The following is a 13,906-nucleotide window of genomic DNA, read 5'->3' as shown; positions in this document are numbered from 1 at the left end:
AATCAAGTTCACAAAGTCTCACAGTCAACCAATTCTGACAAAGTCATGGTCATTCAATGGGAAAGCAGTAAACCCCAGATACAAGAATAAATACCCTGTACACACCTATATAATACACCTTTGAATCTTGGTCAACTTCATAGACTAAACAAACAAAAATATACACTGAAATACTAATAATTTTAAAAAATGTAAAACATAAGGTAAAAATCTCTGTAACTTTGGACTAAACAAAGATGTATTAGAAATGATATGTAAAGTACAACGTATAAAAACCAACCAACCAACCAACCAAAAAAACTATTCTGTGGCACACACCTATAATATTAGCACTTAGGAGGCAGAGATAGGGGAATCTCCAGTTAGCCTGGCCTACATAGTGAGTTCCAGATCAGTCAGGATTAAATAGTGAGATAGTACCTAAATAAAATACAATAAAAATAAAAATAAAATAAAAAACATGCAATTGGACTATACCAACCTCAAAAATCTTTGCCTTTTAAAATGTACTAGCAGAAAACTTAAAAAATTTACACCTATATAATAAAGCACTTTATGTACCAAATATATGCAAAGAACTGAAATACAATAAAACAAAAAAGTGGACAAAATTTGGAAGAGCCTTCCCTAAAGAAGCAATACATGTTTAACAAACACACTGTTCATTGTGGGAATGCAGATTAAAACCACAAAGAGCTAAGACAAGCACTACCTAGTTTTAAAAGTAACATCATTAAGTACTGAGAAGACTGAAAACCAAAAGCATCGCCACCACAGGAGACCTCAGAAGCCCATGCCTCTTACTTGGCAGGTAAGACATTTAAATCAGCACATCCACGCTGGAAGACAATTTGAAAGTTTCTTACATTAAACAAACAAACAACTCAATAAACAGCAATTTTGTTCCAAAATATTTACCCCAAAGTAACTATAAATCCTGACACTGGGTAAGCAGATAGCCAGAATGAGTACATTATGTATTATGTTATGTAATTATATATCAGGGTTAACCGTGTATCCCCCACTCACCACTGGCCAGCCTACAGTGTGCATTAAACTCAAGAATACTGCATTAAGAAAGACTAAAGAGATTTTCCATTTTGTCAGTCCAAAACTGGAAGAAAACTCAAAATTGTAGTGACTAGAAGCAGGCCATGGCTTGTTTAGGGACAGGGTAAGAGTGGAAATTGACTACATTATGGACCAATGACTAGTTTAAAACAACACAGGCTGTGCTCGTGGCTTGTGACGTGATTCAGGTGGTAACCAAGGTTGCCTCCAGCCTGATGGCCTCAGTTCAACCTTCACAATCAACCGGTGGCTAAGAATCCACCCCCACTAGGTGTTGATTGCCTTGAATGGGTGCACACGCCACACAAATGTAACCAAACAAAAACACTAAAAATGTTAAAAAACAAAACAACAAAAAAGTCTCTCAAATAGAGCCCATTTCTTTTTAGATGCACTACCTTTGAAGTATATAATGTAGAGAAATAAAATGATAGCAAATGGATCCTGTCTTCTAAGCATCTTCTTGGACTTACAGATACTCCTTATTTGTATTTCTAGGGTAGGACACAAATTCCATGCTATTCTGTAACCGGACAGAATATTTACAGAAAGGCTGGACTGACTATAGTTAGAGTAAGGAGAAAAACTACGGCCTGGTCTCTCATATACTGTTCATCACAGAGCCACCACCACAGCTCACCGTAACACCAGACGTAGACCAGCCTCCGGGCCTCCCATCCCCATAGGATTTCAACTCACTGGAAGTCGTTTTTTCCCCTCTAAACCTCCAGTTAACTTTTTCACTGTCACAAAGTTGAAGAAAATTGCAGGAAAACCTTTTCTTCTCCAAGTACAGTATGAGATGTAAACCTTTTTTGAGACAGGGTTTCGCTGTCCAGCCTTGGCTATACTGGAAATTGTTCTGTAGACCAGGCTAGCCTTGAACTCAACTGTCTCTGCCTCCTGAGTCCTGGAATTAAAGGCTTGTGCCACCAGTTCTTGACTCTAAAATACTTTTCTTAAGTAAAATAACTTAGCAATAAAAACATAGTGTACAAATTCCATTGCCCCATTACATAGCATCCATAGTTATCTCAAGAGACTCCCAAAAGTCTGTTTCTTTTTCTTTTTGGGCTAGGCGATTTCTACATACTGTTCCATATGCTTTTATTCTTGTAAATCATACATTCTGATGGCTCAGACTTGGAATCAGCTAGTAACAAAATTTGCTGCTATAAGCTGAGTTTTGAGGCAGTTAGATCATGGAATCATTGCCGATATGTGCTATGTAATAACTTGTAAACTCACAAATGAAAACAAAGGGAATTAAACAGCTCCTCTATATCCTGTGCACATTTTTGTTAAGAGTTGGCAGTCTGATTCCTGAATTCATTGGGTGTACACAGCTGGGGAGACATATTTGGTGTACATGGAAAAGAGACAGCTGTGTACTCACTGCAGAAGTGTCATTGCATATTAACTGTTGTATGGACAAGACGTATTGAATAAACCATATAATGACTAGCTGTTCAAGATCTTCTCACAATAGTGAATGTTCTACAAGAAATTAAACCAGCACCTTTTTAGGCCAGTGAGTAGTCATTACTTTGCAAGAACAATTCTCCCTCTGGATTCAGAGGGCCAGGAGGGCAGTTAGAAATTCTGTCAGGGAGAGTTGTCTGCCACCAACCCTCCCTGGTAGAGCAGTACTCATGTCTTTCTATTTTTGGTTTTAGACTCAAGTCTAGCTTATTTATTACTTTCTTATTCTTCAAAGAGAAAGTCCATTCAAGAAGTTTTGTGCATGCTACCTTACCCACCTCCCTACATGCAGGCTTCTTATACCTTATAGGCAGAGGATAAAGATGCAGGTTTTTTTCAAGTATTGGCTTATTGAAAAAAACCTGGCACAAAAGCTAAAGTTAAATCAAATAAGCAGTTTTTGAATGGACAGCACCCGTAATGCACCATGACTTTCTCATGGGACATGGTCAATTCAAGGGCTTTTGAGTGCCTACAGATTAGACTGCAAGGGAAGGTAGGTGTCAAGTTATCTAGTCTCTAGTTAATGCAATAAGGCAATGGGCACCACAAGGGAGATTGAGTCTTGTGTGTCTAAGGTAGAACTGGCCTTTTCAAAGGTAAATAAAGAATATGTAATTCTAGGATGTAGGTAACAGTATTAAGGAGTAGAACATCCCATGACAAACTGCTTATAGCTGGACATGTCCTCAGGAAGCAATCCCAAGCACACTCTGCAGCTCTAATGTTTCTTTAGGAAGTATCTTTCCCTAGTTCTCCAGTTGTTTTCAGTGTGAGTAGTGTAGGCATTTGGATACAATGACTTTCTGTCACCACCTCATCCATGCATCATTCTACAAATTTTTTGGTTTGAGGATACGGTCTAGTGTAGAGCTTACTTGAAATCATCTGTTATCGAGAAGCACTGTATGATCCAGACAGGAAATGATACATGGTAGCACCCTGTCTCTCCCAACTACAGAACTATACCAATAAAACTATCTACATATGGCTCAATGGACATAGTTTACTGACCCTCGCTGAGGTACTTTAGATGAAGGGGCAAGACTTGGCTGGTAAAACAGATTCTGAAATTAGTAATTGGTCTGAAGTGATCTTTGGAAGTTGCTATAATCTTTCTGATCTAAGACTAGATTATGTGCCTGTATGTGTACAGGTAAAAACACATATGAGAGCTCATGCACTCAGCTAGCATCCACAGAAGGATGTTAAGACTCTAGATCCTGCAAAAACTGCATGCAAAACATTTTAAAGCATATTTGTATTTTTCATAAAGCTCTAATTAAAAAAAGTTACAAATGACAAGATTAACTAGATCTTTTATAGCAGTAAATGAAGAAACAAAGATCTCACAAAAAAACACACACACACACAAATTAAACATATATAAGACTTAACCACATGTTGAGCACTGGAAATATATTCAAATAACTGCAAACCCATAGGAAACATTATAAAATAAATCACCTCACTTTTTGGTCTACAGATGTAATAAATTAAGTCTGTGTTCTAACCCCAAACTTTATGAAAAATTAAGACCAATTGTGAATAGCTTTAATATTTACTTTTATTTATAAAAAAAAAATAAGGTATCAGAGTGCATATGGTGTACTGTGCCTGTGGTTTTGCACGTTTATTCATGTATTTTACATGATTTCAATGTTATAAACATACTGTGTATTTCTTTACAAAACCAGATAGATTCAGCTGTCTGTCACCAACACAAGAAATTTTAACTCATTCTGATGCTATGTAATTGAGGGTGCTCTAAAAACACCTTGTTTTTGTTATGACTCCTTATGGAGATTTCCTTAACATGTTTCTTTTCCCAGTTGCCATTTGTTTATGCCCCCCACCATCCCCACTAATTGAATTTATTTTTAGAAAAAAAGTCTGGAAATTATGTTCCCATATTTTTTAGTCAAATAAATAATTTAGCTACACCTAATGTAGCATTTTTAAGGCCTCTATATAATTGGAAAAATTTAGCATGTTTTAACCTTTGTGATTTATAAAATAAAAAACAGGATGACATTTTACAGCTAAAATTAAAACATGAAAACCTCTCATGCAGTGTGCAGCTGCATCCAACTCAGGTGGGGCTGGCAGGCAGGGAGTGCTCTCTACTTGCCGAGTGTCGGAGGCAGTAGGAAAGCAGCATGATGTCAGAGGTCTGTATTACATGTATTAAGCCACACGCCACTGAGTTCTCTGATAAATACATATAGTTTTAATGATCAGTATTGAATGGTAGATGAAAACATGCATTAGTCAGACTAAAAATGCCACACAATTCTTCATATATCCATTCACTATAAAATTTTCTGTTTTGAAATGTAAAGTTTTGGTTCTTATTTTAGAATACACAATAATCAGGAGGATACATGATGGGGAGCCAGTTTTCAGTAAAAGATGCACAGTGGGTCCATCCAAGTAATTTCATGAGCTATAATGAAAGAAAGAGTTAGTAAAGAACGTGACAGGTCCCAAACCCAAATTTCAGAATAATTTAATAGTAACAGTCACAATGAACATAAATTTTCCTTCTATTAGGCTATCATTCATTAGTATATCTACCCACTGAATATCCTTCCTAACCCTTCCTAACAAAACACAATCTTTTTCATAGGACACAAACTCCAGAAAGAGGTTCTTTAATCTAATCAAGACCCAAAGGACTTAAACTGTCTTACCATTTGTACTGAGTGATGAACATAGACAGAAAACAAGATGGCATTAAAATAATTTCCTTCATATCTCAAGCTAACTCACAGAAAAAGATCCAACTAGTTTTCCTTTGCATATGCAATATATGGTAAATTAATAAAGTTAGAAATCATCTCAGACAAAAAAGAAAATATTAACTCCACAAATTCAATGATTTTAGAACCAATGCAACATACATTAAGAAGGAATGCTTCTTCCTTCAAAAGAGAAAACATCATCTAACTACAGAAAGTAATTTTGAAACTGGTTTAGTAATGGTAACAACAGACCACAGTAGAATAAGTATTTTTTTTATAATGCACACAGGTCCCCCCGGCCCCCCCCCCCCCCCCAGTGTTCTAGTCACTACACAGTATGGAAGTAATATACAGTATAATTACTTACTTGAATACAATTTTTCCAGTTTTCTTTTGTTGGTTTTTCTTCTACGAGTTTGGTTGCAAACTTAAGGCCTCTCCCATACATCTTATTTACTAATGCATGCTTGTATGCAAATATCAAAACCTATAAAATAAAATAGAGATTATTTATGGCATACATACATTTTAAGGCATATGGCTTTAACAATGAAATGAGGCTTTCACAGAAGTATAGTTTTTTGTGTGTGGGCACACATGTGTATGTAGAGGCCAGAAATCAGTACAAGGTCTCTTTCTTAATTGCGAAACCTTATTAAGGTTGGTTTGGCCAGAGTGGTGGTCCCACAGATCATTCCAATACTGCTGCAGCAGCTCTGGAATTATGGGTGCACGTCATAGTGCTTGGCTTTTCTTTTACGTTGGTGCAAGGGATTGAACTCACGTCCTCATACTTTTGTGGCAGGCAATTTACTGAGTGAGCCATCTCCCCAGCCTCTGAAAGTATAGCTTTTAATCTGAGTATGTTGTATCAGAAAAATTTAAAAAGGCATCTTTTATGGGCAAATAATTACATACGCTACTAAAATCTACTTTAAACCATTACTTTGTGCAAAATAAACCATAGTTTACATAATTACAGAAAACAAACAGTAGAAATAAAAATGGACAACACCAATCATTAAATTTTTAAAGGACATGTTTTACATAAACATATCTTTCTGTCACACTGTTTCTATGTTTTGCCTGAACTGCAGAGTCTGGAAACTATCTTCAAAGAAAGAAATTCTGTTATACTAATTTGTTCCTTTAGGGCCAAGACATGTATTAAAAAATGTTCAATTAACAGGGTAAACAGATCAGTACTGTAGTGCATTACCCATGGTCAGCAGTGTCACTATGAAGACAGAAGTATGTGTAACAATCTCACTATGGTGATTATAAGTATTTACCACCTTGTTACAGTTCTCAAAGACAGAGACTAGTTATTTCTATTTCAAGGAGGAAGCAGTATTTAGAAAAGAGTAGACCTTCAATAACTGTTAACAATTAACAGCAATACCATCAATACGACCAAGGACTTTCCATTAACTTAATATATACTCATAACTTACAGGTAAGAAATAGGCATCAATGTTCAGTAACTTGTGACAAAGCAACAGTGTACGCACATATATGAGTAAATACAGCTTAAAAAAAAAAGACAAACGACAGTAAATGTATTTTTTAAAAACCCAAATCCAAAGAGTTTCAACTTGCTTTTCCAAACATTTGTTTAAAACTGGTGGCTAAAAACGGAGACATATAGAAGTTACAGAGTTCAGAGTTTTCAGGAAAATAATATCTAAAGAGCATATTTCACCCTCAGAATTAACATTAAAAAATTTAGGGAAGAAAAAGGACAACTTTCTAGAAGATCATATATATATCTTAAAAGGCTACTATGAATATCATCAAAATTGTTTTCAAAATCATTGTTGAACACTTTAAAACAGTTTGGACAAATGCAAGGTACTTGGTTAAACTGCATCTTCTTGAGAGTGGAGACTCATCTTCATCCTCTTTGGCAGACAGAGCACAAGAAGGAATGAAAGATCACTACCAAGACCAATAGCAGAAGGGTGAGTTACCTTAGTGTCAAAAAGATCTGTCCACTTTGTAGTTTCCCAATAGGTTTCCGATAGAGATTCCATGGTACTTTCTCCTTCTTCTTCCTTTGCTTCAGCATCTCCAGCTGCTGCCCCGTCGTGAGGCTGTGTATGAAGAAGGTGATCTGCCAGGGCACATCCTTTCCTGCAGAGGGCATCTATCAGGGTGGATTTCTGCTTGTCCATATCACTGGAGAGCAAATAAAAATTTTTTTTCACACGTTAGTTAAATGTTTTCCAAAGGATGATTTTACTTGAAGTATAGACATTCTTTTCTCTAAAACTTACCATGCATAAATTTTATATATCCATATTGTGTAACAAAATTAACATCCATGATGTGTAACAAAATTGTGTTATACATCAAAAGACATTGTTATTAGTATCATAAGGCTTATCATATATAGAGATGAAATCAGTTAAGGCAATTGTACTTGGTTAAAGGAGAATGTCAGAGTTGAAGGATTATTCAGTTGTTATGCCAGCTACACAAATTTTAAGAAGGGCAGTTAAGTCTTTCCATTTAAAAAAAAAAAAAAAGTGGAGCGCCCTCCCAACAATTCCCTGACTACCTGGTTTACCTGGGGTAGAGCCAACAAACATTGAACGGCACTCAGTACCCTGACCTCCAATGTCTGGCCTAAGAGCCTGTCTACCATCCTGAAGAGGCATGCGAGGACCCAGGAAGATACAGGTCCATGGCTCTCCCCAACTCCATGAGGAGTATTGCTGGCATCAGGAACATAGGACCAACTAGGACAACCAGATGGCTAAGTCAGGGTAAGAACACAACCAACAAGAGCCAAGGCCATATGGCACCAACACAATGGAAGCACAAGGGATGAACTTAAATCAAGTCTTAGAAAGAAAGCCTTTAAAGAGGAAATGAATAAACCCATTAAAGACATATAGGAAAACACAGGCAAAAGTTAGAAGCCCTTAAAGAGGAAACAAATCCCTTAATTAAACACAGGAAATACAACCAAAACAAAATGGTACAAGACCTAAAAATGGAAATAGAAACAATAAAGAAATCACAAAGGAAGGCAACCCTGGAGCTGGAAAACCTAGGAAAGGCAATGCAAACTATAGCAAAAGCATCACTAACTAACAGAATACAAGAGATGGAAGAGAGCATCACAGGCATATAAGATACACAGAAGATATTGACACATCGGTCAAAAAACTGCCAAGTTCCTAGTGCAGATACATCCAGGAAATTTGGGACACTGAAAAGACCAAACTTAAGAATAACAGGAATAGAAGAGGGAGGGGATTCCCACTTCAAAGGGCCAGAAAACATCTTCAACAAAATCATAGAAGAAAACTTCCCTAACCTAAAGAAAGAGATGGGCATAAACTGTACAAGAAGCCTTCAGAACACCAAATAGATTGGATCAGAAAAGAAGAAAATCCTCTCACCACATAATAATCAAAACACTAAATGTACAGAACAAAGAAAGAATATCAAAAGCTGTAAGGGAGAAAGGCCAAGTAACACACAAAGGCAGACCATCAGAATTATACCTGACTTCTCAACAGAGAATCTAAAACCAAGAAGATCCTGGACAGATGTCTTGTAGACCCTAAGAGACCACAGGATACTATGCCCTGCAAAACTCTCAATTGCCATAGATGGAGAAACCAAGAAACTCCATAACAAAACTAAAACTAAATTTAAACAATATCTTTTTATAAATCCAGCCCTACAGAGGATACTAGAAGGAAGTACTCCAACACAAGAAGGTTAACAACACCCATGAAAGCACACAAAATTAACTATCTCACCACAAACCCAAAAGAAGAGGAACACACACACACACACACACACACACACACACACACACAGAGACTACCACCTCCAACAACAAAATATGGCATTAATATGTCTCAAGATCAATTAACTCAATTCCCCAATAAAACAACACAGGCTAACAGACAGACTAGATACATAAACAGGATCCATCATTCTGCTGCATACAAGAAACACACTTCAGCAACAAAGAAGATAGTCACTACCTCAGAGTAAAGGATTGGACAAAAGTTTCCAATGCAAATGGTCTCAAGAAACAAGCTGGGATAGCCATTCTGATAGCCAATAAAATAGACTTTCAACCAAAAGTCAACAAAAGAGGTGGGGAAGGACACTTCATACTCATCAAAGGAAAAAAATCCACCACAATGAAGTCTCAATTCTGAACATTTATACCCAAATGCAAGGGAACCAACATTCGTAAAAGAAACTTAACTAGAGCTCAAAACACACATTGAACCCCAAGCAATAGTGAGAGACTTCAACATCTGTCTCTTACTAATGGGTAGGTCATCGAAACAGAAACGAAACAGAGATGCAATGAAACTAACATGTTATGAGCCAAGTTGATTTAACAGATATCTACAGAACATTTAACCCAAAACCAAAACAAGATACCTTCTTCTCAGCACCTTGCCCAACCTTTTTCAAAACTGACACATATAATCAGACACAAAGCAAACCTCAACAGATACAGGAAGTCTGAAATAATCCCTTGAATCCTATCAGATCACCATGGACTAAGGCTGGACTTCAATAAAAACAGAAACAACAGAAAGCCCATAAACTCTGTAGTCAATGAAAACTTGGTCAGGGAAGAAATAAAGAAATTAAAGACGTTCTAGAATTCAATGAAAATGAAGGCACAGCATACCCAACTTATGAGTCACAATGAAAGCAGTCTTAAGAGGAAAAAAAAAAAAAAACTATCTTACCACTCAGTGCCTTTATAACTTAAAAGCACACCTGAAAGCTCTAGAACAAAAAGAAGCAAATATACCCAAGAGGAGTTAAGGGCAGTAAATAGCTAAACTCAGGGCTAAAAATCAGTCAATTAGGAACAAAGAAAATAATATAAAGAATCAACAAAAGCTGGTTCTTTGAGAAATTCAAGATAGATAAACCTTTATCCAGATTAACTAGAGGGCACAGAGACTAACTAGAGGAACTCAGAAATGAAAATGAAGACATAACAATAGAAACTTAAGAAATTAAAAAAATTATCAGATCCTACTACAAAAGCCTATATTCAACAAAACTGGAAAATCTAGATGTAATAGATGATTTTCAGAACATGTACCAAAGTTAAACCAAGATCAGGGAAACTTATCAAAACAGTCCAATAACCCTTAAGGAAATACAAGCAGTCACTAAAAACCTGCCAACCAAAAGAAAGGACAGGGACAGACGGTTCCAAGTGCAGAATTCTACCAGACTTTCAAAGACGAGTTAATGCCAATACTCCTCAAACTATTGCACAAAATAGAAACAAAAGAACACTACCAAATTCATTCTATGAGGCCACAGTTACTCTTGATACCTTAACCACACAAAGAGTCAACAAAGAAAGAGAACCTCAGACCAATTTTGCTTATGGACATAGATGCAAAAATAATAAACTGAATACTTGCAAACTGACTCCAAGGTCACATCCAAACTATCATTCACCACGATCAATTATGTTTTTTTCCCAGGGATGCAGGGGTGGTTCAATATACAAAAATCCATCTATGTAATCCACCATATAAACAAACTGAAAGATTAAAATCACATGATCATCTTATCAGACTGCTTTGACAAAATACAATACCCCTTCATGTTAAAAGTTTTGGAGAGATCAGGGGACCTAAGGAACAAACCTAAACATAATAAAGGCAAAATGAAGCAAACAAAATGAAGCTAGTAGCCAACATCAAATTAACTGGAGAGAAACTTAAAATCAATTCCACTAAAATCAGGGACAAGTTGTCCACTCTGTCCCTACCTATTCAATATAGTACTTGATGTTCTAGCTAGAGCAATAAATCAGCTAAAAGACATGAAGAGGATACAAATTGGAAAGGAATAAGTCAAAGTACAGATAGTCCCAGATAATAAGATGGTATACATACGGGACCTCAGAAATTCTACCAGAGGACTCCTAGCTGATAAACACCTTCAGTGAAGTGGCACACACACAATCAGTAGCCCTCACTCCTTCATACACATACACACATACATACAGACAGACAGACAGACAGACACACACACACACACACAATCATTAGCCTTCACTCCTTCATACAAATGATAAACAGGCCAAGGGAGAAATTAGGGAAGCGACATGCTTTACAGTAGTCATAAAGACTATAAAAATATCTCGATGTAAACTCTAACCAAGCAAGTGAAAGACCTGTATGAGAAGAACTTTAAGTCTCTAAAAAAGAAAATCTCAGAAGATTGAAAGATCTCTCATGCTCATTCCCTGCAGGACTAACAGAATAAACATCGGTCTTACCAAAAGCAGTCTACAGACTCAATTCCTCCCAAAATTCCAACTCAATTCTTTAGAGACCTTGAAAGAGCAATCTCAACTTCATATAGAAAAAAAAAAAAAAAACACCCAGGATAGTTAAAACAATACTGTACAACAAAAGAATTTCTGGAGGCATCACTATTCCTGACTTAAAGCTGTATTACACAGCAACAGTAATAAAAATCATGTGACATAATAACAGACAGGTTGATCAACGTAATACAATTGAAGGTGCAGAAATAAACCCAAACACCAACAGACACTTAATATTTGAGAAAGCCAAAACCATACAATATAAAAAAAGAAAGCATCTTCAACAAATACTGCTGTTATAACTGGATGTCTGCATGTAGAAGAATGCAAATAGAACCATACTTATTTCCCTGCACAAAACTCAAGTCCAAATGGATCAAAGACTTAACCATAAAACCACATACACTAAATCTAACAGAAGATAAAGTGCGGAACTGCCTTGAACTCATTGGGACAGGAGACAATTTCCTGGCTCAGACACTAAGAAAAACTAAATTAACTGAATTAACCTCATGAAATTGAAAGGGGTTTGCAAGGCTAAGGACACCATCAATAAGACAGAACTGCAGCCTACAGAATGGGAAAAGATCTGACAGATGACTAAAAAATATACTAAAAACTCAACTTAGACATCAACAATCCAAATAGCTCAATTAAAAAATAAAGTACAAAACTAAACAGAGTTCTCTACAAAGAAAAGCACTTAAAGAAATGTTCAACGTCCTTAATCATGAGGAGAATGGAAATCAAAATGACTCTTGAGATCATTTTATACCTGTCAGAATGGCTAAGATTAAAAACTCAAGTGACATGACATCACATGCTGGTGAAATTGTGAAGCAAAGAGAATACTCCCCCATTGTTATTGGGAGTACAAATTTGTACAACTGCATTGGAAATCAATTTGGCAGTTTCTCAAAAAACTGGGACTAATTCTACCTCTAGAGCCAGTTATATTCCCCCTCAGCAATACCCAAAAGATACCATACAACAAGGACAATTACTCAACTGTGTTCACAGCAGCTGCATTTGCAATAGCAAGAAACCTAGACGTCCCTCAAATGAAGAATGGACTACTTCTCAGCTACTAAAAACAACTACAGCATGAAATTTGCAAGCAAATACATGGAACTGGAAAATATCACCCTGAGTGACGTAACCCAGACCCAGAAAGACAAACATGGTATGTACTCACTTATAAGTGGACATTAGCTATAAAGTGCAGGGTAACCATGTTATACAATCCATAGACCCAAAGAGATTAAGTAATAGGGAGGATGACTGACTCTCACTCAGAAGAGGAAATAAAATAGGCTATGGAGGTGGAAGAAGCAAGGGAACTGGGTGGACGGCATGGGTTGGGGAACAGGTCTCCAGAGCATTGTGGAAGTTTGGGGAATGGGAGAGAGAATGTAAATCGGTGAATGGTGGACATCTCTGGAATGAAATCTGGAACAAGGAAGCTCCCAGGAGTCTATAGGAGTATCCCTATCTGAGACTCCTACCAGCTGGGGACATGAAGACTGTAGTGGTTGGTCACTTCTAAGACTTCCAGTGGATGGAGGGGGACTCCAACCCACCCACAAAACCTTCAACCCAAAATTTATCCTGCCTACAAGATGTGCAGGGATATAGATGGAGCAGAATTTAAGGGAATGGCCAACCAATGGCTGGCCCAACTTGAAACCCATCCCATGGGAAAGAGCCTAGCCACAACATTAAAACTAATAGTCTGCTATGCTTGCAGAGTCTCCTGAGATGGTTTATCCAGCAGCCAATGGAAAACATGCAGCGAGCCCTATCTAATCATCATGAGTTGTTGGGGAAGAGGACTGAGCAAGTTGGAGGTGTCAAGGACACCACAAGACAGCCAACTAACCTGGAGTCATCGGGGCTCACAGAAACTAAACCACCAACCAAAGGCTGAGCATGAGTTATTTTCTTGTGCTGGGTTTTAAAAAGCTGAAGAAATTTATGAAATTTCTGAGGGAGTTGGAAAAAACTGTCAATCCTAACTGTATGTTTTAAAAGAAATAAAAAAATCTTTAGAAAGACACATTCTCCACTATGTTCATAGCAGCCTTATTTATAATAGCCAGAAGCTGGAAAGAACCCAGATGTCCCTCAACAGAGGAATGGATACAGAAAATGTGGTACATTTACACAATGGAGGACTACTCAGCTATTAAAAAGAATGAATTTATGAAATTTCTAGCAAATGGTTGGACCTGGAGGGCATTATCTTGAGTGAGGTAACCCA

At 37.0% G+C, this 13,906-nt stretch overlaps 1 protein-coding gene across 4 annotated transcripts in view; it reads right to left on the bottom strand.

Moving 5' to 3' along the window:
• Positions 1 to 4,102: 4,102 nt before the first annotated feature.
• Positions 4,103 to 13,906, bottom strand: part of Tpp2 (tripeptidyl peptidase II) — a 69,031-nt gene continuing 59,227 nt past the window's right edge. For all 4 annotated transcript variants that reach the window (XR_373249.4, XR_001784011.2, NM_009418.3 and 1 more), the window contains 3 exons: positions 7,268 to 7,475; positions 5,665 to 5,784; positions 4,103 to 4,999 (listed from right to left, as the gene is read on the bottom strand). Coding sequence is in view for 2 of the 4 variants with exons in the window: in NM_009418.3 (NP_033444.1) it covers positions 4,910 to 4,999; positions 5,665 to 5,784; positions 7,268 to 7,475 (418 nt within the window). In the remaining 2 variants the exon portion in view is untranslated. The remainder of the gene's footprint in view (positions 5,000 to 5,664; positions 5,785 to 7,267; positions 7,476 to 13,906) is intronic.

The sequence above is a fragment of the Mus musculus genome, chromosome 1 (genome assembly GCF_000001635.26).
Source record: "Mus musculus strain C57BL/6J chromosome 1, GRCm38.p6 C57BL/6J".
NCBI classification, from domain to species: Eukaryota; Metazoa; Chordata; class Mammalia; order Rodentia; family Muridae; genus Mus; species Mus musculus.
The sequence above is the reverse complement of the archived record's forward strand: the minus strand, read 5'-3'. Positions and strand labels throughout refer to the sequence as shown.